At 55.2% G+C, this 26,648-nt stretch overlaps 8 protein-coding genes across 8 annotated transcripts; 4 read left to right on the plus strand and 4 right to left on the minus strand.

Annotated features, from left to right (window-relative positions):
• Positions 1-1,054: 1,054 nt before the first annotated feature.
• Positions 1,055-2,404, minus strand: INS49_008514 (uncharacterized protein; the record flags this gene model as incomplete). The annotated part of the gene is made up of 3 exons (XM_043169255.1): positions 1,055-1,244; positions 1,309-2,318; positions 2,399-2,404. The coding sequence occupies 3 exons, from the start codon at positions 2,402-2,404 to the stop codon at positions 1,055-1,057; spliced, it is 1,206 nt and encodes a 401-aa protein (XP_043026935.1).
• Positions 2,405-4,871: 2,467 nt separating this feature from the next.
• INS49_008515 (uncharacterized protein) lies at positions 4,872-5,743 on the minus strand (the record flags this gene model as incomplete). Its single annotated transcript, XM_043169256.1, has 4 exons — positions 4,872-5,283; positions 5,408-5,427; positions 5,487-5,559; positions 5,694-5,743. The coding sequence occupies 4 exons, from the start codon at positions 5,741-5,743 to the stop codon at positions 4,872-4,874; spliced, it is 555 nt and encodes a 184-aa protein (XP_043026936.1).
• Positions 5,744-8,924: 3,181 nt separating this feature from the next.
• On the plus strand, positions 8,925-12,696 carry INS49_008516 (uncharacterized protein; the record flags this gene model as incomplete). Its single annotated transcript, XM_043169257.1, has 2 exons — positions 8,925-9,395; positions 9,454-12,696. The coding sequence occupies 2 exons, from the start codon at positions 8,925-8,927 to the stop codon at positions 12,694-12,696; spliced, it is 3,714 nt and encodes a 1,237-aa protein (XP_043026937.1).
• Positions 12,697-13,976: 1,280 nt separating this feature from the next.
• On the plus strand, positions 13,977-16,071 carry INS49_008517 (uncharacterized protein; the record flags this gene model as incomplete). The annotated part of the gene is made up of 3 exons (XM_043169258.1): positions 13,977-14,214; positions 14,529-14,797; positions 14,854-16,071. The coding sequence occupies 3 exons, from the start codon at positions 13,977-13,979 to the stop codon at positions 16,069-16,071; spliced, it is 1,725 nt and encodes a 574-aa protein (XP_043026938.1).
• A 717-nt stretch (positions 16,072-16,788) lies between these two features.
• Positions 16,789-18,773, minus strand: INS49_008518 (uncharacterized protein; the record flags this gene model as incomplete). Its single annotated transcript, XM_043169259.1, has 2 exons — positions 16,789-18,443; positions 18,503-18,773. 2 exons carry the CDS (start codon positions 18,771-18,773, stop codon positions 16,789-16,791), a joined length of 1,926 nt encoding a protein of 641 aa, XP_043026939.1.
• Positions 18,774-19,388: 615 nt separating this feature from the next.
• INS49_008519 (uncharacterized protein) lies at positions 19,389-21,987 on the plus strand (the record flags this gene model as incomplete). The annotated part of the gene is made up of 3 exons (XM_043169260.1): positions 19,389-19,476; positions 19,541-21,019; positions 21,509-21,987. The coding sequence occupies 3 exons, from the start codon at positions 19,389-19,391 to the stop codon at positions 21,985-21,987; spliced, it is 2,046 nt and encodes a 681-aa protein (XP_043026940.1).
• A 629-nt stretch (positions 21,988-22,616) lies between these two features.
• INS49_008520 (uncharacterized protein) lies at positions 22,617-24,483 on the plus strand (the record flags this gene model as incomplete). The annotated part of the gene is made up of 3 exons (XM_043169261.1): positions 22,617-22,870; positions 22,989-23,231; positions 23,403-24,483. 3 exons carry the CDS (start codon positions 22,617-22,619, stop codon positions 24,481-24,483), a joined length of 1,578 nt encoding a protein of 525 aa, XP_043026941.1.
• A 209-nt stretch (positions 24,484-24,692) lies between these two features.
• Positions 24,693-26,626, minus strand: INS49_008521 (uncharacterized protein; the record flags this gene model as incomplete). Its single annotated transcript, XM_043169262.1, has 3 exons — positions 24,693-25,981; positions 26,056-26,520; positions 26,614-26,626. The coding sequence occupies 3 exons, from the start codon at positions 26,624-26,626 to the stop codon at positions 24,693-24,695; spliced, it is 1,767 nt and encodes a 588-aa protein (XP_043026942.1).
• Positions 26,627-26,648: the final 22 nt, after the last annotated feature.

A 26,648-nucleotide genomic window follows, 5' to 3' on the forward strand; every position in this document is an offset into this window, starting at 1 on the left:
AGGAACTGAGAACATGGGGTTCTCTCGGCTCGACGTGGACATCAATTTCATCGCTGCACCAGAAGCCGATGGGGGAAGAGTCGAGGCATTCTGGAGAGAAGGCTACTTGTCCGTCGAGGGTTTGCTTGCGTACCTCGATGTACGTCAAACACCCTGTAGCAAGGGGGTCCTCATTGACCAGAGCTCCAGGCCCCTTGTCTTGGCCGCTGGGCAGCTACTGTATCCCTGGCATCCTTGTAACAGCGTACCTACACTAGGTAGCCCGTGGCTGCGAGCCGTACCCAGGTACCACAGACGAGAGGTACAAGTACCTTCTTGACTTATATCATCAAAGGGCATTTATTAAAGTGTATCTTTTCCTCGATTTGAGGAGCCTCGCAAATTAGCCCATTACTTCGACCGCCAAGCCAGTTTGGCCATCCGATAAACTCATTACTGCACCATCAGCCCTACCATCACGTACGCACTCTTGGTAATTTCGATCGACGAGCTTCTCACGTCAAGATTGACAGGGCTGCCAGGTGCAGTGCTCAGGCGGCCCCGTGGTCTATCTATGCTCTCCGCCCCGATCACATGTCCCCAGTTCAGTCAGGCTTGATTTTGCCCATGCGCTTCTGTTCGAAATATTGAGACGGATCTATTAGAAAGAACTACCCCGCGGACACCAAATCCTCCCTGAACGAGCTCACGCTCGCATAGGAATGTTATCCCATACCAGTGAGACCCTACAGTCAGTAAAGAAGGTGATGATGGTAAGGCACCTCCCCCCCCCTGTAAGAAGGACCTGCGAGGTCTTTCCATGACCAGAAGGTCCTCGACAGGTGAAATGAAAGGAGTCAATCCAAGTTCTTTAGCTGGATTTCTCACGGATCAGTCTCTGGAGTTTCAGGTGAGGTAATGTTATCAATATCCAATCAGCCTATCGACAAAGGTGAATATACTACTGTATCTACTCGAAATATGAACATAGAAGATATCAGACTCAGCGACACCTAAACTCGTCTAAACAGGAGAGGCTGTAGTGCTCAGGGATACATTTTCCCGCCCCGTCTGATCAGAACTCGGTGAAGGCAAGCTCAAATACAAATCCCAGTGTCATCTGCCCATGCTGCACCATGTGAGCATAGTTTACCGTCGCGAGCGTGTCCTCGCTCGAGTGTATATATGGAGAAGTCTTCTCGAACGGCGCCTCGATAACAAAGGCCGACTGGTAACCGGCCTCAGTTGCGGAGGCGAAATCGGAGCTGAAGGTCAAGTTGTCAGTGATGTACTTCCACGACAAAGTCACAGAAGGGGATTTCGGCTCACCAGGCATAACCACACTTTGTCTCCGCATAAGGTATGTCACAATAGGTATCCACAATCATCTTGATGAACTCCGTTAGTTCCTTGTTCACATAGTCCGTCACAACCCCGAGAGTCTCTGTCTGCATGCCGGCGGAGTATCCAGTCATGTCCTGCTCCAGCATGGCAGCGACATCACGACCCTCGGCAGCATAGGCATCGAACACAGCCTGCGACCCCAGCAGGCCCGCCTCCTCGGCGGAGTACCAGTGGAACTCGACCGTGTTGACAGCCTCGCCAGCCAGGACCTCCGGCGAAGTCAGGTAGACACGGAGGGACTCCAGAATCGTCATGGACCCAGACCCATTATCATCCGCCCCGGGGGCGCGGGACGTCTGCTGGTTGGACGCCTTCCAGTTGACGCTGTCCTGGTGGGCGCCGATGACGATCGTCGAGGCCGTTTTGCCGGGGATCTTGGCGATGACGGAGTCCTGGTTCCATTTAGGGTGCGAGAACGCCTCAACCGTGGCACCGAGGCTCGAAGTCACGCCCGCCTCGACGAGCGTGGCGTTCACTATGTCGAGGAGCCAGGCTGAGGACTGAGCGCCGTACCCGCCCTTGTAGTAGCGGTTTTGGAACTCGGAGAAGGTCGTGAGCCGGGACTTCAGGAGGTCAGTCGACAGGGAGCTGAAGAGCGGCTTGACGGCCGCGTCGTGTGAGGCGGAGCTTGGATATGTGTATTTCTTGGCCGCGGCTGTAAGGCTCGAGGCGTCGAGGTTTGGAGAGTAGGTTTTGTCAATGAACCCCGTGCCTGCAAGGCGAAGGCTGCGCTTCTCCTCCTGCGTCACCCATCTCTGCCCTGTCTCGAGCTGGACGAGGAAGGTCTCTTCGCCCTGTTCCGGGCGAGGAGGGACCGCGGCGGCAGTGGCAGCGAGGCCAAGGAGTTGGAGGATGACTTGAGCTTTCATCTTGGTTCCCAAGAAATAGAATATGACAGAGTAGACGGTGGCGGGAAAGGGCTCAGGCTGGCACCCCTGAAAGTCTTCACGAGATCGTCCGCCAACGATATGCCACCAGGGAGTTGTTTGTGGTCCATACCTTTATCCATTTATACCTGCATGTCGGCGCCGCTTGAATTAGTTTTTGCTCGATGCGCCCGGGTAAGGAGCTCCCTCCTGCCTAAAGAGGCATGTTCCCTTCGTGACGGGCCATCCGTGTTGATCACGACGGCCAAGAAAAGCCAAGACTTGACGAGCTTCCTGAAAGGGAGAAGGCATAGGTGATATAATTATTCGGCCTGTATTGATATAATGGGACGAATTGCCCGTCAGCTTTTGTTCGATTCTGACAGTGTAAGCGAACGCGGTACCAAAGCCCACGAGCGAGACGGCGAGATAATTGGTGTCGGCCTCGGCCTATCAAGCACGCACTCCCGGGGGAGATATTCAGCTCAGTTCCTCCTTCTGCCTCCTATCGCCTCTCTCAAACTGTGGGAGGCGAGGAGCGCAGGAATAAATGATTGTGCAGTATCGTGTAAAAGACCAGTCTACTGTGTTGTAGGTGCCCCCGGTGGTTGAGGTCAGGGGTTGGACCCTGGTGGCACCGTGGCCTCACAGCTTCGAGGTGGGATGGGGCCGAGGCGCTCCAGACGGGTTATCCCACAGGTCAAAATCGAGTATGCCAATGGGAGCTGGCATCAACTCAACGTCCTCCAGCTTTCCGCCAGACGGGACGCACTCCTGGAAAGCCGTCGAATCAACAAGCTGTGATACGAGACCGCAAGATATGATTCACGGAAATAACAGACACGTCTCTTTCTCACCCGTCGAGCTGGCGGATCGGAGTGGCTTCCCGTGGGGGAGATAAAAGTGCATATACACACACATAGACCATCCGGTGCGCCTCAGGGCTGGCGAATATGAGACGCGAAAACAAGGCCAGCCTCCGAGACACACATGCATCTTTGGAGAGCGGCTGCGTTTTCCCTCCCATTGAAGCAAACTGGCGCGTTTCTCGAGGTTGACGAAAGGGAGGGGGCCGCGCGAGATGTGTGAAGCACAAGACGTGCATCGGACGAACCACGAGGTCGGGTAACGGGGCAGTGGGTGTGTGGTGTCGTGCTGTGCTTGGGTTGCGCGGTGGCCCGCTTTGTCGCTGGGCTGGGCGCTGGCTTGCTAGCTGCTGGGTGCCATTTGCTGCTGCCGGGGCTGCTTGGTGGTGCTGGCTGGCTTGCTGCGCTGTCAAGCTGCATCATGCACGACCACGTCAACGGCTCGCCCCTCCCACATGGCCCCCCTTCCCACCCCAGACCGGCCAAGGTCATTCCCCACGGTACGATAGGATGAGAATACTCAACGAATTCACGCAAAGGCATGAAAAAAAAAAGGGCGCGGGCGGGAATTCTGTCTGAGGGGCCCTAGGGGCGCGGGAAGGGAAAAAGCTTGGGGCATTTGTGAATGGAATAGTAAAAGGAACACGTCGGCTCGGCAGCCAATCAGCCGCCTGAGACGGCCTTCTTGTTGCTCTCGCGATGCGAATGAGGACGTGCCAACTCACACTTGCCGCACAGACGGGTAAGACTTCAAGAAGCGCCCCCCATCAATCCTTTCGTAGGGCGGTGCCTTTCGGTCTGTCCTTTCCTCCCATCCTTTTCGCTTTCCCCCTGGGCTCGCCTGCCCATTGCGTTTTCAGCCCTGCTATCCTCCTCGCCTTCGCCTTCCCAGGATTACCTTGCCTTGCCTCGCCCATCCCGTCGACGTTGGGGTCCCAGGCTGGTCTGAGCTTTGGGCAATTTCCATCTCTGTCAAGTTCCCAGGATCCCGCACCGTTCCATCTCCACAAACCACGTTTTTCTTTGCTGGCTCGACCTCTACGTGTTTTCCTTTGCTTCTTGCTGTCATCTCGCACCTGGCCTCTGCATTGTCACGCGAAGAAATATCATCAAGTGATTGAGATTTCTGGTATATAATTCTCATGCTGATGCTGTGTGGCTCATGCTCATGGCTTCGTCATCATTGATGTGATTACCCAGGTATATCCATCAGAAATCCTCAGAATGTTCAAACTACCCCATGCGCGTCGCAGGCCATGCATAAAAATTCTTTCGCAAGGTATGTGTGCAAGGAAAACAAGCAAAGACACAAGAAAAGCCAGGTGGACTTGATCGTCGTCTCCGAGGCAACCTCCCGAGCATCACTCTTCTCGGTCCGGATGGTGACGGGAGATGCTCTCCGGGCCCGTGGGGGCGTTGCCTTTGATGCGATGAAAACAGTGTCGGCAAGTGTCCTTCGGAGTCAGAGTCGGAGGAGAGACAAGCGCAACCTGCGGCAGCCCAGATGGAGGAACAATGTTCAGACCAGTTCATGCCGCAGGTCCTCCGAAGAACTTGAGTGGTGGGATATTTTGGTGTGAAGTGGTCGTTGCCGGCCAAGATGTGAAACGTCTTTTCGAACCCAGAGCTTGCCCCCCGCCGCCGTCGTTACGAGGCCCCGCTGCGCCAGAAAGAAGCGACCGACTTGATCCGGGAGTGATTCCCAAAGCAGTGCCGAGTCGAATGAGAGAAAGGAATTGTTCGAGGCCAGGGCCCTTCATCTGCTGTGGGCAAACTTCACCAGCCACTGCAGAACTGCGTCGAGGTTGGTCTCTTCCTTGGCGGAGATGCCATAGCACGACACTTCCCGGTGGCCGATGCTCTTCAGGTCCATGGCATCGATCAGCTCATCAACAGTCAACTTGTCCGGAAGATCAGACTTGTTGCCCAGGACGAGAAGAGGAATACCCTCCAGTGTCGGACTGCTCATGACCGAATGGAGCTCTTCACGCGCCTGCGACAGGAGTTCTATGTCTGCGATGTCCACGATGAAGACAATCGCGTTGACACCGCGACAGTACCTCTCCCACATGGTCCGAAATCGGGGCTGCCCTCCCAGGTCCCAGCACTTCAGGGTCACATGCCCCTGCTGCACCTTCTTCATATTGAAACCGACCGTTGGAATCGAACTGCAAGCCGAGTCGGTCAGTCAGAGTTGCAAAGGGCGCCGCGACGATGAAGACGCCTCGACTAAACATGAGCAGTGTCGCGACGGATGCCGCAGTCTGAAAAGGAACGAAGGAATGCGCTTACTCGATGGTGAATTCTCCGCCCTAGCAGATGATCTCGTCAGGACGATGTGGTGAGACCCAGCTCAGGAAGGGGCACCTACCGATAACACTCTCAACAGGGAAGTCTTCCCTGCATTCTGGAGTCCGATCATGGTGACGTCCATCTCCGTCGCCCTGTGCGATATGATCAGAAGGATTCGGCTGCTTGAGACGACAACCGCGTCCTCTGGCGGCCGGGTAGCGCAAGCAATATGCAGTGTGCAGCCGCGGGGTCTACCAGGGACAGATTGTCGGTGATGTAGGCTTACCAGAAAGTTCTGAGTAACCAGTCATACACCTTCCGGAAAAGGCCCGCCATCGTACGAGCTAACTTGGCACTTCAAAACTCAACTATGTGTGTGTGGCAGGAAGAAAGAGAGAGAGAGGCTCAGGTGTACTGTATGAGGCGACAGGAATGGGCCCGAGCGTCGAGTGATCTTGAGCTCGCCGAGGGGAGACGATGGACAAGCGCGGGGTGTGCGATCAGCCGGGCTGCTTTCAGGGTCCCTGCGCTGCGGTGTCTTCTTTTTTCTGGGCTTGGCAAGGTGCGCCACGCCGGGAGGGTTGCTAAGGCGAATAGTTGACGCAGTTACCGGAAGTCAGGACGCTCTCGAGGCTCTTATGCGATCAGCGGACGGTCGTGACTCTGTTGTCGCGCATCGAGGATAGTGAGTGATATGGGTGAGCCGGCTTGGTGGGAGCGCGAAAACTCTCCACCTCGAAAAATGGGGGCACAAAGTCGATGCCGGACGGGGTTCCTTGCGTTGGGACGTGCGAAGGGGAGCAGCGGCTAGGACTGGGGTTCTATTCGTTAGAGTGGAGCTGTCAGAACGGACGGCGAGACCTTGTAAACGCGGGACGGGGCTTAGAATAGCAATAGCAGATGTGACGAGCGCATGAAGATGAAATACATTGGGCACTTGAACAGCACAGTCCCGGAGTGGCAGAGAGATGCGAGGAGACGAGGTTTGAATATTCAGATAGGTAGGCGACGGAGGAGCGCAGCTGTGATCGGACCGATCTATCTTTTTGCCATGCACGCCTTTCGGGCCCGTAGGACAGAACCCGCGGGGCAACGCGAAAAGACGACCTCCGCCGGGAGAAGCCGCCAAAGGGGGCCCAACAACCGGCTGGAGTCTTGCTCTAGTTGCAGTGCAATACAAGCCAACAAGCGGGCGCCTGGAGGATGTTCTGTAACGCGTAACGCGAGCAGCTCCAGGGACATTCGACGACGGTCTAGGGGCGCCTAGGTCGAGAGCAGTGTAAGGTATGCAGGAAGACGTGAGGCTGCCGCTGGGCACTCCAAGATACTGCAGGGACTGGTGCAGACGGAGACGCAGAACGGAGACGGGCGCTGGTTACTCGACTCCTGACACTGCTTGCTGCTAGGGTTCGTGGCTTGGGACCTGCCATCCGTCGACAGATACATACATACCTCGTGACAAGTGGAGCGGATCGCGGAGCAGATACCGGAGGGCGCCACGCAGGGGAGCTCGTTGAAGAAGAAGAATCGTCTTGCCGTGGCTGTCCAGGTGACCGATGCCCTGGGCGATCGAGAAGGCGAGCGGCTTTGCTGGCCGGGAGAAGTAAAACCGCAGGAAGACGGTCAAGTGAGAAGATGCGATGCACAATGTTCAACGGCGGGGTCAAGGAGCTCGGGATGATTGGGCGGTCGGCCGTCTTATGTGTGTGACCCCCCGACAAAGGCCCAATAACAACAACCACAGTCTGGGCTCTCGGCCTGGTACCCAGAACCACGAGCAGCAAGGGATGAGGGCGCAGGGTTGTGATACAGAAATCTAAGGTCGCCTCCCAAGGGCCTCTCGGCAGCGGGAAGAGATGATGCAGTGCGGACAGAGGTCGAGCGGGGCCCTCATGGGACGGATGACGAGGGCGATGATGATGATGGTGGTGGCAGTGGGCAGTTGGAGTCGAGGTGAAGGGAACCTAAAGGTAGGGGTCAGGCCCCGGCTACGAAAATTCGTCAGGAGCAAGGTCGGGTAGCGGAGTCTAAGGCAAGGCAAGGCAAGGCAAGGCAAGGCAGGCAGCATGTGTGTGTGTTATGCAGGCTCTCAGGTCTGGTGCAGGTCTGGTGCAGGTCTGGTGCGGGAGTAATCTGCACCATGTGCTATTTCGAACGCTGGCCCGGGACGGAGCTGGGTGCTGTGGCGTGTGGGTGCTAAGGTGAGGTAGAATTGGGCTGCAAGGTGATGCAGCTTGACTGCAGGTGCATGCATCGCCTCTCTGCTCCGCGCAGCGCACCAGCAGAGCCGTGGCAGCATCGGCGACCTGGTTGGCTCACGGCGCACCTCGGGACCAGCCTGAGGCCGCAATTCGGGCCTGGGTTGGGTCGACAACTTGGGCCTTGATGTCGCGACGGCCTTTCCTGGCCGGCAGGCCACACGGCGATTCGCTGCTCGGCTGTGGTTCCATCTGGCACCCATGGATACCTCACCATGCCCTCCCTCCATCTCCCGCCCGCCCGTCATCTCCCAGTCTCCTCATGCCTGGCTGCGTGCCTGTACGGCAGCAGTGGCAGCAGTACTCCAGGTACCCAGCTAATGGCACGACGCCATCGGCGCTGTGGTCCGTGGGGTGGACAGAGGGGGCCGACCAAGAGGGAGAAGGGGGGTTGGATCAGAGGGTGACACCGGTTGACCGGCTGGCTGTTTCGCACCTCACGCAGCCTGCCATTGTGGGCAGATGCCCAATAGCAGCAGTCGCTTGTGGTCGAACGCGGTTCTCTGGTGGATGCAATGTTCGGCTCAGATCTCGCAATGGGCTCCACGACCGCCTAGTCTCCTAGATAGCATCCTGAATGGGTATGCTCGTTTGGGTCAGCCTGATGTACGCGTACCTAAGTAGACTACCGTCTAATGAGAACCAACCCCCACAAGGTCTGCAACGGGGAATCAGCCTAGCGCTGTGTGCGGTGATGGTGTCGTCCACGGTAGGGCCTACTCAAAAGTCCGCTGGGAGTCTGGATGCCCGAGCCTCTGTTCTGCTGTGAACAATATTGGAAGTTGAGATATCCTGCCAACTTCATGATCGACGGGAGCGTTGGATGAAAGTAAGCTGGGCAAGTAGGTAAACTAATACCTGGATAACTAGGTATTCCCAAGGTACCTAGGTTCCTACTAGACTACCTAGATAGGTAGTAGGCACTAACAAACGCTCGCTAGGGCGGGCAGTGATGGAGAGAACAGGGGTCCCTTATCGCGACCGGCGCCGATAAGGAATTCAAATCTTTTTCGTACGAAATCGACTTCGACTTTTTGTTGCCGTCTTGCATCGACTCCATGGAACTCGCCCGCCCGTCCAGTGGTCTGCTCGGGAAATTTTGACGAAGGGGCCATACTTTTAGGACAGTTACTGTCCGGGTCTCCCATTCCTTGGCAAGTAACGCCCCTTCTGTCTGCCACGGCGCAGTGTAAGTTCATGCCCCAGAGCACAAGCACCGGATAGCACCTCTGACATTCTCGCAGAACACACGGCCCGTCATGGCTCCCCCGAAGACCAAGACCCAATGGGATCACCAGTACAATACTTTGCGCCGTGAAGACTTATTCCGAAACCCCCCCACAGATCACACCGCATACCCTCTCCTACAGATCGCCGTCAACCCGCACATCGAGTCCTTCAATGCCCTTTTTCCCTCGGATGGAAGGCAAGGGATCATAGCCCATGGCTTGGCGGATATTGGAACAAAAGTCTTCTACGACAGTCCTGATGGATCCTCCGCGAACGCGAGAAACAAATTGACGATCCGATACAAGAGCGTGCAACTCCAAAAGTCCATGCTTCCGCCGTCAAACAAGTTCGCAAAGACTCGCGAGATCTTCCCTGCCGAGGCTCGTGAGAGACATGCTACATACCGTGGCAAGTTGACAGCCACTCTCGAATACAGAGTCAATGATGGAGACCCGTGCGAGTTCGTCCGAGAGCTGGGAAACATGCCCATCATGATCAAGGTAGGGACAATTCCTCCTGCAGCAAATCTTGCTGAATCACCTGCTCACACGTCAACAGTCAAACAAGTGCCACTTAGAAAACAACTCCCCAGCCCTTCTTGTGCAACGGAAAGAGGAGTCCGAGGAATTGGGCGGCTACTTCATCGTGAACGGAAACGAGAAGATCATTCGGATGCTGTTGATGAACAGACGGAATTACCCTCTCGCCATCAATCGCCCCAGTTTCACGAATCGTGGGCACGCATACACCCCTTACGGAATCATAATGCGATGTGTACGACCAGACGAGACATCGCAGACAAACGTCCTACACTACTTGAATGACGGAAATGTGACCTTCCGCTTTTCTTGGAGGAAGAACGAGTACCTTGTCCCAGTCATGATGATTATGAAAGCGTTGGTCGAGACCAACGATCGGGAGGTTTTCGAGGGCCTGATCGGTCCGGCAGGTTCGAAGGGTTCGGAGAACACGTTCCTGACGGACCGTGTTGAGTTGCTCCTCCGCACGTACAAGAGCTACGGCCTGTACAGCAAGACGAAAACTCGATCATACCTCGGAGAGAAGTTTAGGGTTGTCCTTGGCGTGCCAGACAGCATGTCTCACTACGAGGTGGGCACGGAGTTTTTGCGCAGAATCGTGCTCGTTCACCTTGGCAATGTCAACGTCACTGAGGAGCAAGACGCCGACAAGTTCAAAATGCTCCTCTTCATGATCCGGAAGCTGTACGCCCTCGTCGCGGGTGACTGCGCGGTCGATAATCCCGATGCCGTTCAGAACCAGGAGATACTTCTGGGCGGTTTCCTATACGGCCAAATATTGAAGGAACGTCTTGATGAGCTCCTCTCGGTCGGCGTCAGGGCTTCACTCAGAGATTACCTGAGAAGGAAGCCTGGCCACAACTTCATGTCACCCCAGTTTTCGAAAGATTTTCCGGCGGCAATATTCCGGAAGACGACGGAAAATCTTGGCCAGCTCCTGGAGTACTTCCTTTCGACGGGCAACCTGATGAGTCCTTCTGGGTTGGACTTGCAACAGACCTCGGGCTTTACGGTGGTCGCTGAAAAGCTCAACTTCCTTCGTTTCATCAGCCACTTCCGCATGGTCCATCGTGGCAGCTTCTTTGCTCAACTCAAAACCACAACAGTCCGGAAACTTCTACCCGAGTCTTGGGGTTTTCTATGTCCAGTACACACCCCTGATGGTGCTCCTTGTGGATTGCTCAACCATCTGGCCCACAAGTGCCAGATCATGACGAGCAATGTCGATGCTTCCCCGATCCCACAGCTGGCTTTCGAACTTGGTGTCGTCGGGATCTCGTCGGCCGCCACGGACGAGAGCGTCGTTGTAATACTCGATGGAAGGATTGTTGGCTGGTGCACTCCAAAAGAGTCCAAGAGAATCGCAGATACCCTGAGGTACTGGAAAGTGCAAGGCTCTCACCGGGTACCGAAGTCACTCGAAATCGGCTATGTGCCACCATCGAAGGGAGGGTCTTATCCCGGTATCTACATGTCCTCCCAACCTTCGAGGATGGTGAGACCGGTCAAATACCTGCCGCTCGAGAAGGAAGACTTGGTTGGCCCGTACGAGCAACCTTACATGTCAATCGCCTGTGTTGAAAATGAGATTGTTTCCGGAGAGTCAACGCATGTGGAATTCGACCCTACTAACATCCTGTCCATCTTGGCCAACATGACACCATTCTCCGACTTCAACCAATCTCCTCGAAACATGTATCAATGTCAAATGGGTAAACAAACCATGGGAACTCCAGGAGCAGCTATTCGTCACCGCACAGACAACAAGATGTACCGTTTACAGACAGGACAAACGCCTATCGTGAGAGCCCCTCTGCACAACGCGTATGGCTTTGACAATTTCCCCAACGGAACAAATGCTGTTGTCGCAGTCATTTCCTACACTGGCTATGATATGGACGACGCCATGATTATCAACAAGTCCGCACATGAAAGGGGTTTTGGGCATGGCACAATCTACAAGACGAAGAAAATTAGCCTCAAAGACGACTCAAGAACTCGGTCATCCGCCACGATAGAAAAGATGTTCGGTTTCGCACCCAGAGGAACGACTCGGTCGTGGCACCGCGATACGCTCGATGAGGATGGTCTCCCCTATGTTGGCCAGGAGGTGAAGGCTGGTGACCTGATTTGTGCATGGCACACTGTCTCTTCCGACGGGCACGGCGGACTGGAAAACAAGGATGGCATGACGCACTTCGAAAAGTACAAGGAGGATGAAGTTGCGTACATCGAAGAGGTCCGCATAATCGGCAGCGAAAGTGGCACCGAGCCCGCCCAAAACTTGTCCATCAAGTTTCGGATACCTCGGTCTCCCACCATCGGCGACAAGTTCTCCTCCAGACACGGTCAGAAAGGTGTTTGCTCTCAAAAATGGCCGTCCATCGACCTGCCATTCTCGGAGTCGGGGATACAGCCTGATGTGATTATCAATCCTCACGCTTTCCCGTCTCGTATGACCATTGGCATGTTCGTGGAATCGCTTGCTGGCAAGGCAGGTGCATTGCACGGCCTGGCGCAAGACTCGACCCCCTTCAAGTTTGACGAGGAGAATACGGCCGGCGATTATTTTGGCCACCAGCTCATGAAGGCCGGCTACAACTACCACGGAAACGAGCCAATGTACTCGGGAATCACTGGTGAGGAGTTTGCTGCCGACATCTATATTGGAGTGGTCTACTACCAGCGTCTCCGTCACATGGTCAACGACAAGTACCAAGTACGAACCACCGGTCCGGTGGTGCCCCTGACGGGCCAGCCCATCAAAGGCAGGAAGAAGGGAGGTGGTATCCGTGTGGGAGAAATGGAACGAGACGCTCTGCTCGCCCACGGCACTGCATTCCTCTTGCAAGATCGGCTGCTGAATTGCTCGGACTATACCAAGTCGTGGGTCTGTCGGAAGTGCGGCTCGTTCCTATCTGTACAGCCAACAGTCACGCCGTACGTGGGGAAGAAGAAGACCATCGACACCGTCCGCTGTAGGAATTGTGCCAGGCGGCTCGATGACGAGACGGATCTTACCGAGTTGGATGGGGAGATCTGGGAAGATGGCCAGGGTGTTCAATGGGTCGGCGGCGAGGACACGACTGTCATTGTCGTGCCCGGCGCGCTGAAGTACCTGGATGTGGAACTTGCGGCCATGGGAGTCAAGTTGAAGTACCACATCGACCCGGTCGACAAGGACCGCGCTGGGAAGCGGGTGAAACGGATCGGACTGGACGAATGGAAGCAAGGGGCACCGGCGTTGGCAGTTTCTTCATAGGGGAGAAGGCATATAGCAGAGTCGTGATTTAGCAATGGTCTAATTTAAGGTTGCACCGATAATGGTGAGTTCCATGGGCGTAGTTCCGCCCAAGTTGACCGACATTGATTTGAGAACGCCCATGATGACCGTGACGGCGCCAGGAAAGCCATGCGGCTTTCTGTCAACTGTCAAACTAACGAGATCATCACCACTCCCGCTTGACAGCGCCGCCAATTTTTCGCTACTGGCGCTCCCTTCAATCCCAGACAAGGTCGCACTTGTGAGGCAAGCTGCATAGCCGAGCCCTTTTTGTTGAACTCGAGGCCTCATGTGTGCTGCCGCCCGGGCGCAGCGCTGCTCGACGGGTCCATGTCTTGGAAAAATCTCCTTTTGTCCTCGCGTCATCGCGGTCGCTGCACGTTCGACCTCCCCATCACGCTCCTTGGCGAAGAAAAAAAGGTGACTGCCGTGGTCTCAACGAGGGGGAATAGAGGGCATGTGCCCTTGTCGCAATAGCCACTCTCGGGGCCTCGGTCATTAATCCCAATCGTTGCTTTTTTCCAGAGACGGCGTGTTTGATCTCGGAAAAGCACCATCGGGAGGCGTCCTGGATAGATGAACGGCATATTGGGAGACTGCGACCTGCAGGGCTCCCGGCTGGCTGGCGCACCACGCCTCGTTGACCATATGGTCTCGGTTTTGGTCTGCTTGCGTTGACTTATTTCCGTCAGAGAGCGTTTGGAAACCGCTGTGGTCCGGTCCGATAAGGTGAGAAGCTTTCGTCAGTCGCCTGGAAACAACGTGGACTGGACTTCCCAGGGCTGCTCCTTCCATCCCACGCTCCTTTATTTCCAAACGTCTGACCGACAACCACTCCTTTCTCGCATCGAAATTGTTTGTGTCTCGTTTTCCAAGAGAATTGGGACGGGTTTCCTGCCCTGTGATCTGTCACAGCACCGGCACACTTTTGGCAACCTCTCCTTGCATCTTTTGTTGCGATATCACTCCTTTCCGTCTGGCGACCGACCTACGATGCCCTAGAGGGCATATCATCACTCGTTTCTTTTATTCGCATGGCAAGTGACGACGCAATACACTTTCACTTTGCCTGACTCGCTTTAGGAAAGCCAACCCAAACACAACCCGCCAGATCGACCAGAGGCCACACTTGACATTCATCTTTCCTTACCTTTCACACAGCCACTCTTTACCTGAGCGAAAACATGTCTCCTTACGTGCCACAGGTACGCAGCCTTTGTGTTGTTTGCATCCTGTGCTGCTGCATAATCTCACTGGTTATGGGCCAATCCTACGACTATGGATTCGACGTCGCCAGAGCATACAACGCAAAGCGCCAGCTTGGAGGGAACATCGTTGTCACCACTGGCATGCCCGCTGGCCCAGGACCTGTCCCTGTTCGACAGGATATCCGTGATCTCCAGAAGGACCCAGATAGGTGGTCCCTGTACATTCTTGCCCTCGACATGATGCAGTGGACGGAACAGTCGCAGCCTACGTCTTGGTTCTCGATCGGCGGTACGTCGCACTGTGCTCCCTTTCTTTCCGGACCCCATGAACCACCTCAATCTTCTTTCCTAGTCTGACACAAGTGGTTTGAAACACATAGGCCTTCACGGCGTGCCGTTTGAGCCGTGGAGTGGGGTGAACCCAACTCCTGGCAACGAGATGTCTGGCTACTGCCATCACCAGGACATCCTCTTTCCGACATGGCATCGGGCATACGTTGCCCTGTACGAGGTTAGTAATGCCATACCTCTTGGCTGACCCCACTCCCACATATCGAATTCCCAAGAATACGGGTACATTGCTGACATAGAATTGACAGCAAGAGCTCTGCCAACGGATGCAGTATATTGCCACCGCGTACACCGGGGCCGTAAAGAACCGCATGGAATCTGCTGCGGCCAACTGCAGAGCTCCATATTTCGACTGGGCCGCACTGCCCCCGTCTTCAAGGGACAGCATGCTTCCTGCTAGTATTGGAGATAGTCCTAAGATCAACGTGTCCGGGCCGCATGGAACGCAAATGATTGCAAACCCTCTGTTCGCCTACGCCTTCAAACCCCCCAACCGAGAGGTCTTCCAGGACGTGGCACCAGTAAGTGGAGTCATTGTTTTCTTCTTATCAGGCACCTTGTTCTGATGCAATCCCAGTGGGCAGATTGGACTGCTACGAGGAGAGCTCCAACGAGCCTCCAGCCAGACGCCCTGTCCAACAACTCCGTCATCAACGCAAATCTTGTCTTGTACAACGTCCAGAACCAGCAGAGGCTCTACAATCTTTTCACAAATTACGACAACTACACCATCTTCAGCAATGAAGGCTGGGCCGCAGATACAACCAGATATGACTCACTCGAAAACCTCCACGACAACCTTCACGCCTTACTTGGTGGTTCCCAGGGCCACATGACCATCGTGCCCTTTTCCGCCTTCGACCCTTTGTTCTTCCTCCATCATTGCAATGTGGACCGCATTTTTGCCTTGTGGCAGGTATTTCACCCCGATGCGTGGATTGTCCCCGAGGTCGCCCGGGTCAACTCGTACACCACATCCGTTGGCCAACTTCTGGACTCCACGTCGGCCCTGACGCCATTCTACGCAAATCCCGGCGGGGATTTCTGGACCTCGGACATGCTCCGCGACACTGCGGCTCTGGGGTATACTTACGGTGAGCTGGCCAGTTCAGGGATATCGCTGTCTAACATGACTTCGATCCTCAACGGTCAGGCTCAAGTGGCCAAGGTTGTGAACGAGCTTTACGGTGGATACAGCGTGAACAGCATCAGGATCCAGTCCAAACGCTCTGAGCGCGGCAGGAATCACATACGACATGGCCAAAGCCAGGGCCAGGACGGATGGTACATGGGCCGAGAACGCCGATCAACAGCCTCGCTGCCCGTCACAAAAATCATCTCGGAGAAAGGCACGTATCGGGAGTGGATCGCAAACGTCCGAGTCACGAGGCAAGCCCTCGACGGGCCCTTCTCAGTCGACCTCGCGCTCGGCGGCCCGGGCAGGCAGCCCCTCTACGTCGGCTCCATGAGCGTCTTCGCTTCTCCCCCAGCAATCGCGAGCATGAAGAAGTTGGCACCGGGCGCTGAGTTCATCTCCGGCACCGTGCCCCTAACGGCAGCGCTCGTCGACGAGATTGCGGACGGCACGCTGGCGTCCATGGAGCCCGCGGACGTCGAGCCGTACCTGCGCGGGTACCTCACGACCCGCGTCGTCGGGGCGGACGGCACCGAGGCCGACCCGGCCGGCGTGGCGGGGCTGAGCATCGAGGTCGTCAGCTGGCCCGTCCAGGCTACCTCGAGCGAGGCGCAGCTGCCTACCTGGGGGGAGGCAGATTACAAGATCCGCATCATGTAGGGCGAAACGCTGAATGAGGTTGGAGTTTGGGGCGTGGGCGTGGAAGTTCCCCCGTTTGCGATTACCTTCTTTGTCTTCTTAACGGAAGGAGGAAAAGATCACTTTTCTCCCGGGAAATAACGTGGCTCCGGGTTGTGTACTACTTCAGCTTCTTTCTTTTGGCGACCGGACCTGGGAAGGCTATTAATCCTCACTCCGGGGTACGATTGGGCTCTCCCAGCCTGGCCAGGCGACAGCTAATTTTACTCTTAATGCACATGCTGTTTTCTTTACTCCGGTGCAGTCAATGTGATATAGAGGAACTGCAAAGAGAAGCCGCTGTACCATTTATTCGGCGAACGACTGATGTTGGGAATGATGAAATCATCTTTTGTGTGACACGCTCATACCGTCATGCGGGCCAGCTCCTGAGTAGATGCTGAATCCCAAAGTCAAGATATTTCAAGCTGGTGTATTTTGTATGTACTCTCTTGTCCTGTTTGCGGACCGCATTACACCTGATTACATTGCGTCGCCCTTGACGCGGGTATCCCAATTCCTCAACGCCTTAATGCAAGCACCGTATTCCAAACAATGTGTTAATACAAGTCTTCTGCTCGTTCCCCGTTTTCATCGGCCTCCTCCCAAACATGCAGACCTCTAGAATGCACCCAAGCTATGCCATGCAGTCGCAGACCATGATATGCAAGCGCGGTTGTGTTGTAAATCAAGTACAACTCAGTCCAGAGCTTCTCCGCTCAGTATGCTCCTTAGGATGTCAGCTCCCAGTCCGTCAACCGCCTGGTTGATTTCTCTGTCGCCAACACAGCTCGCCACTCTCTTGTCATCTGCAGTGCCGCCCACGAAAGCGGCCTTTCGTCCACCTTTCCTGCCGCTTGGAGTCCCTGGCTGTGAACCCGCGACGAACGATCCATTCTTCCCGTCAACGCCGGCAACGAGTGACAGGGTCTCCAGACTGCCCACTACTTCACGAAACTCGGAGCTGGATAGCGGGTGCAGGGCCACCGCATCAGACCGCTTGCAAAGAAGGGCATAGGTGTCGAACAACGTCTTAATAGTGGGCGCTGCAATATATGATTTTGACGATGGTGTGCTGGGAGATGATTTGCCAGCGACGCCAGACGTGGAGATTCGGAAGGCCTCGCGGTTGCGTCTCTCGAGTGCGTGCAGAGCACACAGGGCTGCCTTTTGCTGAAGATTCAGCGTCTTGAGGCGCTGGTTGGCACCATTACTGAAAGCTGCCGAAGTGACTTTGTTGAGGTGAGAGATGCTGACGCGTGGCGCTGTCTCGACCGTAAGGGAGCGTAGAGAGCTGGACAGAATAGCTGAAACACTCCTCCCGCTCTTCTTTCCTGGTGATGTCTCGTTCTTCATCTCCCCAAGCACCTTACGCGAAGGTGTCATCTGCAAAACCTGGTCCTTCGCCTCGTTCTCTTCGTTTAGACGTGTCTCGTCCTCTACCAGGTCCAGTGCCCGTCGGCAGATCTCGAAGGCCTTGCGCAGGTCACCGGTTTGGCTGGAAACCTTGCGGGAGCACAGTTCAATCGCGGCCGGGTGGAAGAAAGGAATAAAGTCCGAAGCAGCCTTGTCGCTGGGCAGAAGACTCTTCAAGCGTTTCGTGATGATCATCTTGACCTGCGCTGCGGTATATGGCAGGAATGGTAGAAGTTCGGGCTTGAGGTTTCGTGACTTGAGACGCGGGAGAAAGCGGTCCGTGAGGTCGAGTGCGTTGGCAATCCCGACCAGGAGAAGGTGCGAAGACTTCTGCAGCGACCACTCGAAGACCTTGTACAGGCTTTCCAAGTCGAGGGACAGAATGTGGTCGATTTCGTCCAGCACTACCACGTAGACGCTCGAAGATTTTCTTTTTGGTACAAACATCTTTTGCAGCATCGTGGTAGCGTCCTCCTCGGTCGTCTCGGTCTCGTCACACAATAATTCCAGCAGAGTGAAGTACAGATCCTTGGACGACTTGATGCTCATGCAGTTGATATATGCCTTGCGGACTGTCGGCGACTCGGCGACCAATTCGTTGGAAACCTCGTTGACCATAGCACTCTTGCCCGTCCCTGGTGGCCCACTGACGTAGAGACAGCCGTGGGGCTGGGATGAGTCGCTGCGGACCAGGAAACTGCGCAGCGATTTTCGCTCCTCTTCTCTTCCAATGAGCTGACCGGGGTCTGAGCTTCGCGAGAAGAGCTGCCGAGCTTGGTGGTAGATCGTTTGCGATGTTGAAGGTGTCTGAGGGGTCTTGGGTGTCATCCGCCGGGACAGCTTGCCCACGGACATGACCCGGTGACGGGGGGTGACAGGCACTTTGGCGAAGACATCTCGGTGACGAGGGGTCGAGGGTGTAATTGGGACCTTGGCAGCTGTTTGAGAGAAGCGTCAGCAGGAGAGAGATGGGATATCGGCGGAGCATGCAACCCACGATAGTCAGATGCCTCGAATTTGAAGATGTCTTTGGTCCGGCGTGCAGACGGCGTGCGTGTGACGGACGGGCTGAAGAACGCGACTTCCTCTGACTCGGACTGGTCCTCGGCCTCGATGCTGATTGTGCTCTCAGGGTCCTCGTTCTCGTCGTTGCCTTGTTGGAAGCTCCTGGTGCGCCTTGTGCAGCGTCTGGTGCTGTTCTGTTGCTGTTGCAGCTCCTGGAGGTCGGGAGCGCCTCGAGTCCTCTTGCCCAGTACGCTCACAGCCATGGTACTCGCGGTCGACAATACGATACAAGTCAATTAAGATGCAGTTGCTGCACAGTGGATAGCGGACCAAGACGGAAGGCACAAGAACAATGGAAGGTGGAGGTGGATGAATGTATGTACAGATGTGTGGAAGGAGAGGCCGGCAGAGTGAGGCAGAGCTGTCACGAAAAGAAGGAGCTTTAGTGACCCGCACTTAAACTCGGGCGCGTCGCGACTGCCCAGAGCGCGTCGTCGCGCGCTCGAGACGAGCTTAGCTGAGCCGCGGTGCTCGGGCCAGGTACCTAGGTACATCGTTAATTGAGTTTCTGGCCATAGCGCCTCCGTTTCCCCATTCTTGATTGCAGCTGGATAAGGCCGGCACGGCGTTCCCCCCATTCTTCGGCCGCAAGCGCCCGTCTCATGAACGGAATGAATCAAAGGGAAGGGGTGAGCGGCGAAGATGTGTTTGCCTCAGCATCTCACCGACACCTCCGTGTTTCATTCCTACGGCGCTTCAGAGCGTGAATTTGCCCGAGAAAGACCGTCATCCTTACATGTATAGTTGAGTGTAAGGGCCTCAATGTTCATCGCGACAGAGACGAGTCTGGGAACAATTGCAGGGGCGCAGTCGCCAGGATGGATGCGTCCCGGGGACCAGGACTAGCATCAGGATACAATTCCGCGGTTGAGAGGCTGAGGGAGACGGAGTATCCCATGCTCAATGGTATGCCCTCTGGAAAACATCGGCGTCCTCAACAATGGAAAATGACATGCTGACCCCAATCCAGGTTCGATCTATCTTGACCATGCCGGCACGACCTTGTATCCAAAGTCCCTGGTGGATGAATTCGCCGCTGAGATGACAAGCAGTCTGCTCGGGAATCCGCACTCGGCATCACCTTCCTCTCAGCTTTCCACAATCCGCATCGAGGATACTCGGCTGCGGGCCCTACAATTTTTCAATGCTGACCCGGCTGATTTCGATCTCATTTTCGTTGCGAATGCCACGGCGGGCATCAAGCTGGTCGGGGAGGCCTTGAGAGCTGCCCCCGGAGGCTTCGACTATGCATACCACCAGTCAGCTCACACAAGCCTGGTTGGTGTACGGGAGGAGGCTCGAACCAGTATTTGCCTGGACGACGCCGCGGTTGAGGAATGGATAAACGGCAAAATGCCCCTTCAGCACGAGGCGGAGAGCGTGGCTACTACCCTTTTTGCGTATGCTGCGCAGTCGAACATGGATGGTCGGAGATATCCATTAGATTGGTCGCAACGCCTCAGAAATCTCGACCGGCCTTCCGGTACCTCTTGTTTAACCATCCTGGATGCTGCTGCTCTTGCACCAACCGCACCCCTGGATCTCCGCAACTCAGACGTGGCTGCAGACTTCACAGTGCTTAGCTTCTCAAAAATATTTGGGTTCCCGGACCTGGGAGCCTTGATTGTGAGGCGCCAGGCGTTTTACAACTTTGATTTCAAAAGGTACTTCGGCGGAGGCACCGTTGACACGGTCGTCACCAACAAGGAGCAATGGCATGCTCCCAAGACCCACCGACTTCACGAACGTCTCGAAGACGGCACCCTGCCTATTCACAGTATCATTGCACTGGATATAGCGATGCGCATTCGCGGAAAATTGTTTGGTCCGATGAGCGCCGTGGCATCCCACGTCTCATTTTTGACACGGCGTCTGCGCGAAGGCCTCCAACAACTGCGACACCACAACGGTATGCAGGTGTGTCAGATTTATTCACCGGATCATGTTTCAATTACGGATCCCGCTGCAGGCCCTATTATAGCATTCAATATACGCAACCAGGCCGGAGCTTGGATCAGCCTCGCCGAGGTCGAGAAACTGGCGAGCCTGAAGAATTTTCACATTCGAACCGGAGGAGTGTGCAACCCTGGCGGGGTTGCCTATGCTCTGGAACTCGAGCCTTGGGAGATCAAAAGGAATTTCTCTGCTGGATTCCGCTGCGGGTCTGAGAATGACATTATCGCAGGCAAACCAAGCGGCGTCATCCGGGTCAGTCTTGGTGCAATGAGTAGCATTGCTGATGTCGATGCGTTCGTGGCATTCATCACAGACTTCTACTGCGAGCAGACTTTGCCTGATGAGGCACCTCAAGGTATATCTTCAAGGCCGGAATTGCAACCCGAATTATTCGTTGCTGGAATAACCGTCTACCCCATCAAGAGCTGTGGCGGGTTCACCGTTCCGCAGGACACAGTTTGGGAAGTCCGACCCGAAGGCCTGGCCTGGGATCGTGAGTGGTGTCTGCTTCACAGAGGCTCTGGCCACGCACTGAGTCAAAAACGCTATCCCAGGATGGCCCTCATCAAGCCGTTCCTGGATTTCGAGACTGGGCAGCTGCGCATAACTTACACTGGGAGCCTGTCAGATCCGAGTCAGCCCAAAGCAGTATTCGTGCCCTTGAGTTCCAATCCGGCTTTGTTCCATGCATCATTTTCATCATTATTAACATCACACCGTCCTCTTTCGTCACGTGTATGCGGCGAAGAGATCAGCGCCAAAACATACATCTCTGATGAGATCAATGACTTCTTTACTACAGTGCTTGGTGTTCCGTGCATGTTGGCGCGCTTTCCACCAGGCGGACAGGCGGCCAACAAAAGCGCAAGACATTCCAAGGCCCACTTGCAAAAGCATCAAAAGAATTACGACAGTGAAGATAGCAGCCATGAAAGCTTCTCTTCGCCAGCTGTATCAGCAATCACTCCGCCTTCACCCCCAGACTCCGACGTTGAGCAAAACAATCGCCGGAAGATTTTACTGTCAAATGAGTCGCCAATCCTAGCCATCAACACGGCCAGCTTGCGAGCTCTCAACAAAGAAATCGTCAAGAATGGAGGCACGGAAATTCCCTCCGCGGTGTTCAGAGCGAATATCGTACTTGATTCACCTGGCAGCACAGACAATAACCTTAACCTTGCTTATGCGGAAGACAACTGGTGCAAGATCCGAATCGGACAGCAAGACTTCAAGATGCTTGGCTCATGCCGCCGCTGCCACATGGTTTGCATCAACCAGGATAGTGCGGAAAAGAGCCAGGAGCCCTTCGTCACGCTGTCGAAGACGAGGAGGTTTGATGGCAAGGTTTTCTTCGGGACGCATATGTGCCACGTGCCGCAGCAAGGTCAGACGTTGGCGAACTCGACGAGGGAGTCGCAATATCCGACTCTGCGGGTGGGCGATCGTGTGGTTGTGGACTGAGCCGAGAGGCTCTATCCGATAGGAGGCAATACAGAGCAAATAAACTGCTTCAAATGTACTATCTGTCTCCGCAGTCCTCGTCTGTCCTATACAACCGTCCACGATATTTTTCATACTTGTTGGTGGCTGTTTCCACGCACATGCTAGCACCACGATCTGTATCTTCCTACTTAAACGAGCCCCCGAAAGGTCCTATTTATGGTACGAACTCGCCCGCTCAGTCCGCTATTATGCCTGGGAAGAAACCACGTATCAGGTGACACACTTTCGCAGTATAGTCTCTCCCAGCCAATGCTAATGTCAAAATTTTAGAAAGGCTCCTGGTCCTATGTGGGCCTTTATGTGTCTTTCTGCGTAGACTACTGGCCACTAACAGGATTTAGTACCGCACTCTTGCACAAGCCTCACTCTTTGAAGGTGTGCCCATAGCCACGAGGCTATCGCGGACGGGCGCTGGTCATGGAATTAGGCGGGCCGGCGGATGCCACGAAGTTGGCCAGCGCTGCACATAGACCGGCAGAGGGCCCTAGAATGTCAAGGCGATGAATGTATGTTAAGAGGTCTGTATGCCACTTAGGGAAAACTTGGTAACATATCGACCTACTCTTGTCATTTTGCCCCTACACGCCATGAAGTTGCCCATCCTCGTCTCCCTCCTGAGTGCAGCAGCGGCCGCGGCCGCGGACACGCTCACGGCACTTGGCCACTCTCCTGGTCTCAACTTGACCACCGCTGAGGCTGGTAACCCACTGTTCGACGGTTGGTTCGCTGATCCGGAGATCCGTGTGTACGGCGATGTCTTTTGGATATTCGCAACCACGTCCGTCTTGTTTAAGAACCAGGAGCATTTTGATGCATGGTCCTCGACTGATTTGGTTCAATGGTATATGCATTCCTTTCTGCCTCTTCGTCCCGGTCATCCTTTACCGGCTTTTTTAGAGAGAAATGGACTCAAGACCCATTTTTACATGCTTCTCTCGACCAAGCTGACGGTTGAATAGGACTAAGCATCCTAATATCCTGACAGATGGTACTATCCCATGGATCAAGCACACTATGTGGGCGCCTGCATCGGCCAAGGGGAGGGATGGGAAATACTATCTCTACTTCAGCAGCCATAACGGCGTACGATCGAAGAAGCAGCCAAACGCTGGATTGGCCGTCGCCGTAGCCGACAAGCCGGAAGGGCCGTATAGAGATGCTCTTAATGGCACGCGGTTGCTCGATCATGCAATTCATGGCGGGTAAGTCCTTTTAATGACCTCACTCGTCAATTCAACACAGCATGGAATGTCTCAACAGCATTTTGTGTCTCTATTCGAGCACAAACTTACATGAGATATGGTTCATGTGTCTCGTACATTACCAGGGTAGCTGTATCACAGCGATAATGCTTTGACTGACAATGCAGATAGTAACCCCATGGACCCTGACGTCTTCACTGATGATGACGGAAAGAGGTACCTATACTTTGGTGGGACGAAGGGTAACGTTGGAATTCTGAACGACGACATGATCAGCTTCCAACCGATCAACACCTCCAAGTCCGCAAGGGGAACAGACGCTGAGTACTTCAAGAGCATTACACCGCGGCCCAGCAAATTCGAAGAAGGCATGAAAGTTTTCAAGCGCAACGGCACATACTACATGATGTGGTCAGAAAACACATATGGCAGCCCTAACTACCGGGTGGCCTACGGCACGTCAGACTCGCCCCTGGGGCCCTTCTCGCCGAAAGGCGTCATCCTGAAACAGGACCCAGCTATAGCGGTGGCGACGGGCCACAACAGCGTGCTCAACATACCCGGGACGGACATCTGGTACATCGTCTACCACCGGCGCCCGCTCCACGAGAGCAACGGGGACAACCGCGTGGTGGCCCTGGACCGCATGTACTTTGACGCCGACGGCGACATCGAGCCCGTCGAGCTGTTGGTCAAGGACAACTTCGGCGACGGGCAGCTCTCGCCGCACCTGTGGCAGAGGAGGAGCGGCGACTGGACAATTGTCACCAAGGACGGCGATGACGAGCAGCAGCAGCTCCTCCGTGGCTCGGCCGCGCAAGCTCTCGCCCTCATAGACTCGCACTTCGCGGATCTTGTGTATGACGCCGATATCACGCTCGAGGACAGCGGAAGCGAGGCCGGGGTCACGTTCCGCACCGCGCCGTCGAGGAACCGCAAGCGGCCAGAGGCGTTCAACGGGTACGCCGTCTGGCTCAGTGCCGGGGCCGGCGAGGTCTTCCTCGGACACCAGAAGGGGAAGCGCAGGGTGGGGATGACTGTCCTCAATAGCAGCTCGGATGTGCACGTCGAAGGCGGGAGGAAGTATCACCTTCGGGTTGAGTTCAAGGGCACTACGGCCTCGGTGTATGTGAACGATATGGCGGCCCCCGTTATGACGGTCACGAATGGAGCGGATACCTCGGGGCAGAATGGCTTGTGGGTGAAGAATGGGAGTGCGCTGTTCGATAATGTTTCTATCAGGCATCCTTGATTCTGCTTGTCAACTACACTCTGCTGGCGATTGGTCTATCTGATTCAGAAACAGTATTTTCTCCATCATGCAGCATGAGGGGATGTAGCATAACTTTCTGACGTGCTTACAATGAGCTCGGTATCAATCATTCGAGTCCATTCGTATTGGAAGCAGGCAATGATGTGGCTATATGAAGAAGCTCCCATGAGCAGAGAGCATACCTAGTCTTATGAAATGGCCTCCTTTGTGACCTTATCAGACGTGTCTTTTACACGCTTTTTCATGATTTGGATCTTGGGGACTGTCTTGGGACCGACCCACCATCCTCCTGTAAGCCCCATGACCTTTCGCCGGAAGGAATCAACATGAGCCGCCATGCCAGCTCTTCTGACGCCCCTCGGTTCCTCTTCTACGTGCGGAACGCCCGGACGCAAGATCTCGGGGCCGGAGAAGCCCTCGACGACAGCCACCGTATCCCAGTTGCCGCCCTTGACGGCCTTCTCATCTTCCATCAGGAGGTAGTCAAACTTGGTCCAGAACTTGGGGTCTGATACAGTGCCTTCGTCTTCTGTCTTGTCCAGCACCAGTGACACTGACGGCTTACTGTCGTGGCCCCTGAGCACAACAGCGGGGTCAGCGGCCAGCCGGTGATGTTGAGGGAGACCATTGCCCTCATCAACTCCGAACAGAGTCACTCCTGTCATGCAACTCAACACGTCCGCGTGGACCGTCACGACAGAGGTGGATACTGTGCTCTGGTCGTGCTCTATCATGCCGTGCAGGGCAGCGAGGGCGTCGCCGCCGGGATAGTTCAAGCTCGAGGCAACAAGCATGACCGCGCTGCTGAGGAAGGTGACGAGTATGGAGCCTGAGATGATACAGAAAATGATGTTCCTGATTGCGCGCCGGCCGGTCTCATCAGCAGCCATCCTCGCGGGAACCTGATTCACCAGAGTCGAGGCCCCAAGAGCGGCGGCGGCTGTCAACGGTGGCACGACATAGAAGATGAAGCGGGCCTCCTTGTGTGGCTGAAGGGAGTATATAGCCACAAACAGCAGGTTCGGGATGATGAGGCGCTGGGCTATACGGCCATATGCAGGAGAGGAGAGGGAGCACCCAGCGAAGAAGAGCCCCAAAGGTGGCGAGATCATCTTGGGCAAAGCCGACGTAAAGTACCAATGCCAGGGAGAAGTGCCCCAGTCGGAGGAGGAACCCTGGACGACATTGTAGTAGAAGCCCCAGAGTTCGGGCCAAATTGGCTTCTGCCAGAAGTAGGAGTCGATGGGGACAGAGATGGCCAAGGCGGCAACGAAGGAAACCAGGAACGGAGGTATGAGCCTTTGAAGGGAGATCTGGGGGATGATGAGCAGCCACAAAGCATTTGTTCCAAGGAGAAGCGCAATCTCTGAGCGGAAGACAACGGCCGAGAAGACGAACAGGGCCAATGCCATGCGAATCCTAGGGTTGGCCTTGGCGGGATTCTTGTGCGGGAGTAGCAGGCCGAAGGCAAAAGTGGCTATAGAATGAGGTCAATCAGCAGTGAGGCAGAGGGGTGTCTTCCCGAAGGATCCGAAGCGGTTGGTGACTTACTCAGGCCGAATGCAAACATGTTCGGCAACGTCCTGGATGCATAGAACATGACGTGGAACTGGCTGACCTGCAGCACCACGTACCATCTAGCCACGGCAGGACCACAGGCATTGTGAAGTTGTCTCCTGAAGAACAAGAGGGAGTAGGCATTGAACCAGCCAAGAAGGGCACGAACGATGAACTGGCTGTGCCTGTGGCCGAGCAGTGCTGCAAATGGCCGGGCGACGCCTGCGAGCAGCACGGGGCCGATGAAGGACCTGGGAACGGCCCCGGGGAACGCAAAGTGGTCGTAGCTGGTGGACAGCTTCTGGTAGATGCTGGAGAGGGGAGTGCCATAGACCAGGACATCGTGTGTTGCCTGGATGTTGAAGGACTCCTCCACCTTGGTGTAAGGTGCTACCCAGAGGTGGATGAGTATCACCAGCGGGACAAGGCACAGTGAGAAGACGGCGTAGTCAAGATGGCCTGCGGGCTTGTGGTCAGCATCTATTCATTTTTCTTCTTCTTTTTTTACTCTGCCTCTCTCTACCGAGAATACGATTGCACACCTGCACTTACGTGAGAGCGCCATGTTTGGTCTTTGAAGACCGCCA

This window comes from Diaporthe citri (assembly GCF_014595645.1).
Source record: "Diaporthe citri strain NFHF-8-4 chromosome Unknown scaffold_3, whole genome shotgun sequence".
In the NCBI taxonomy this organism is placed as follows: Eukaryota; Fungi; Ascomycota; class Sordariomycetes; order Diaporthales; family Diaporthaceae; genus Diaporthe; species Diaporthe citri.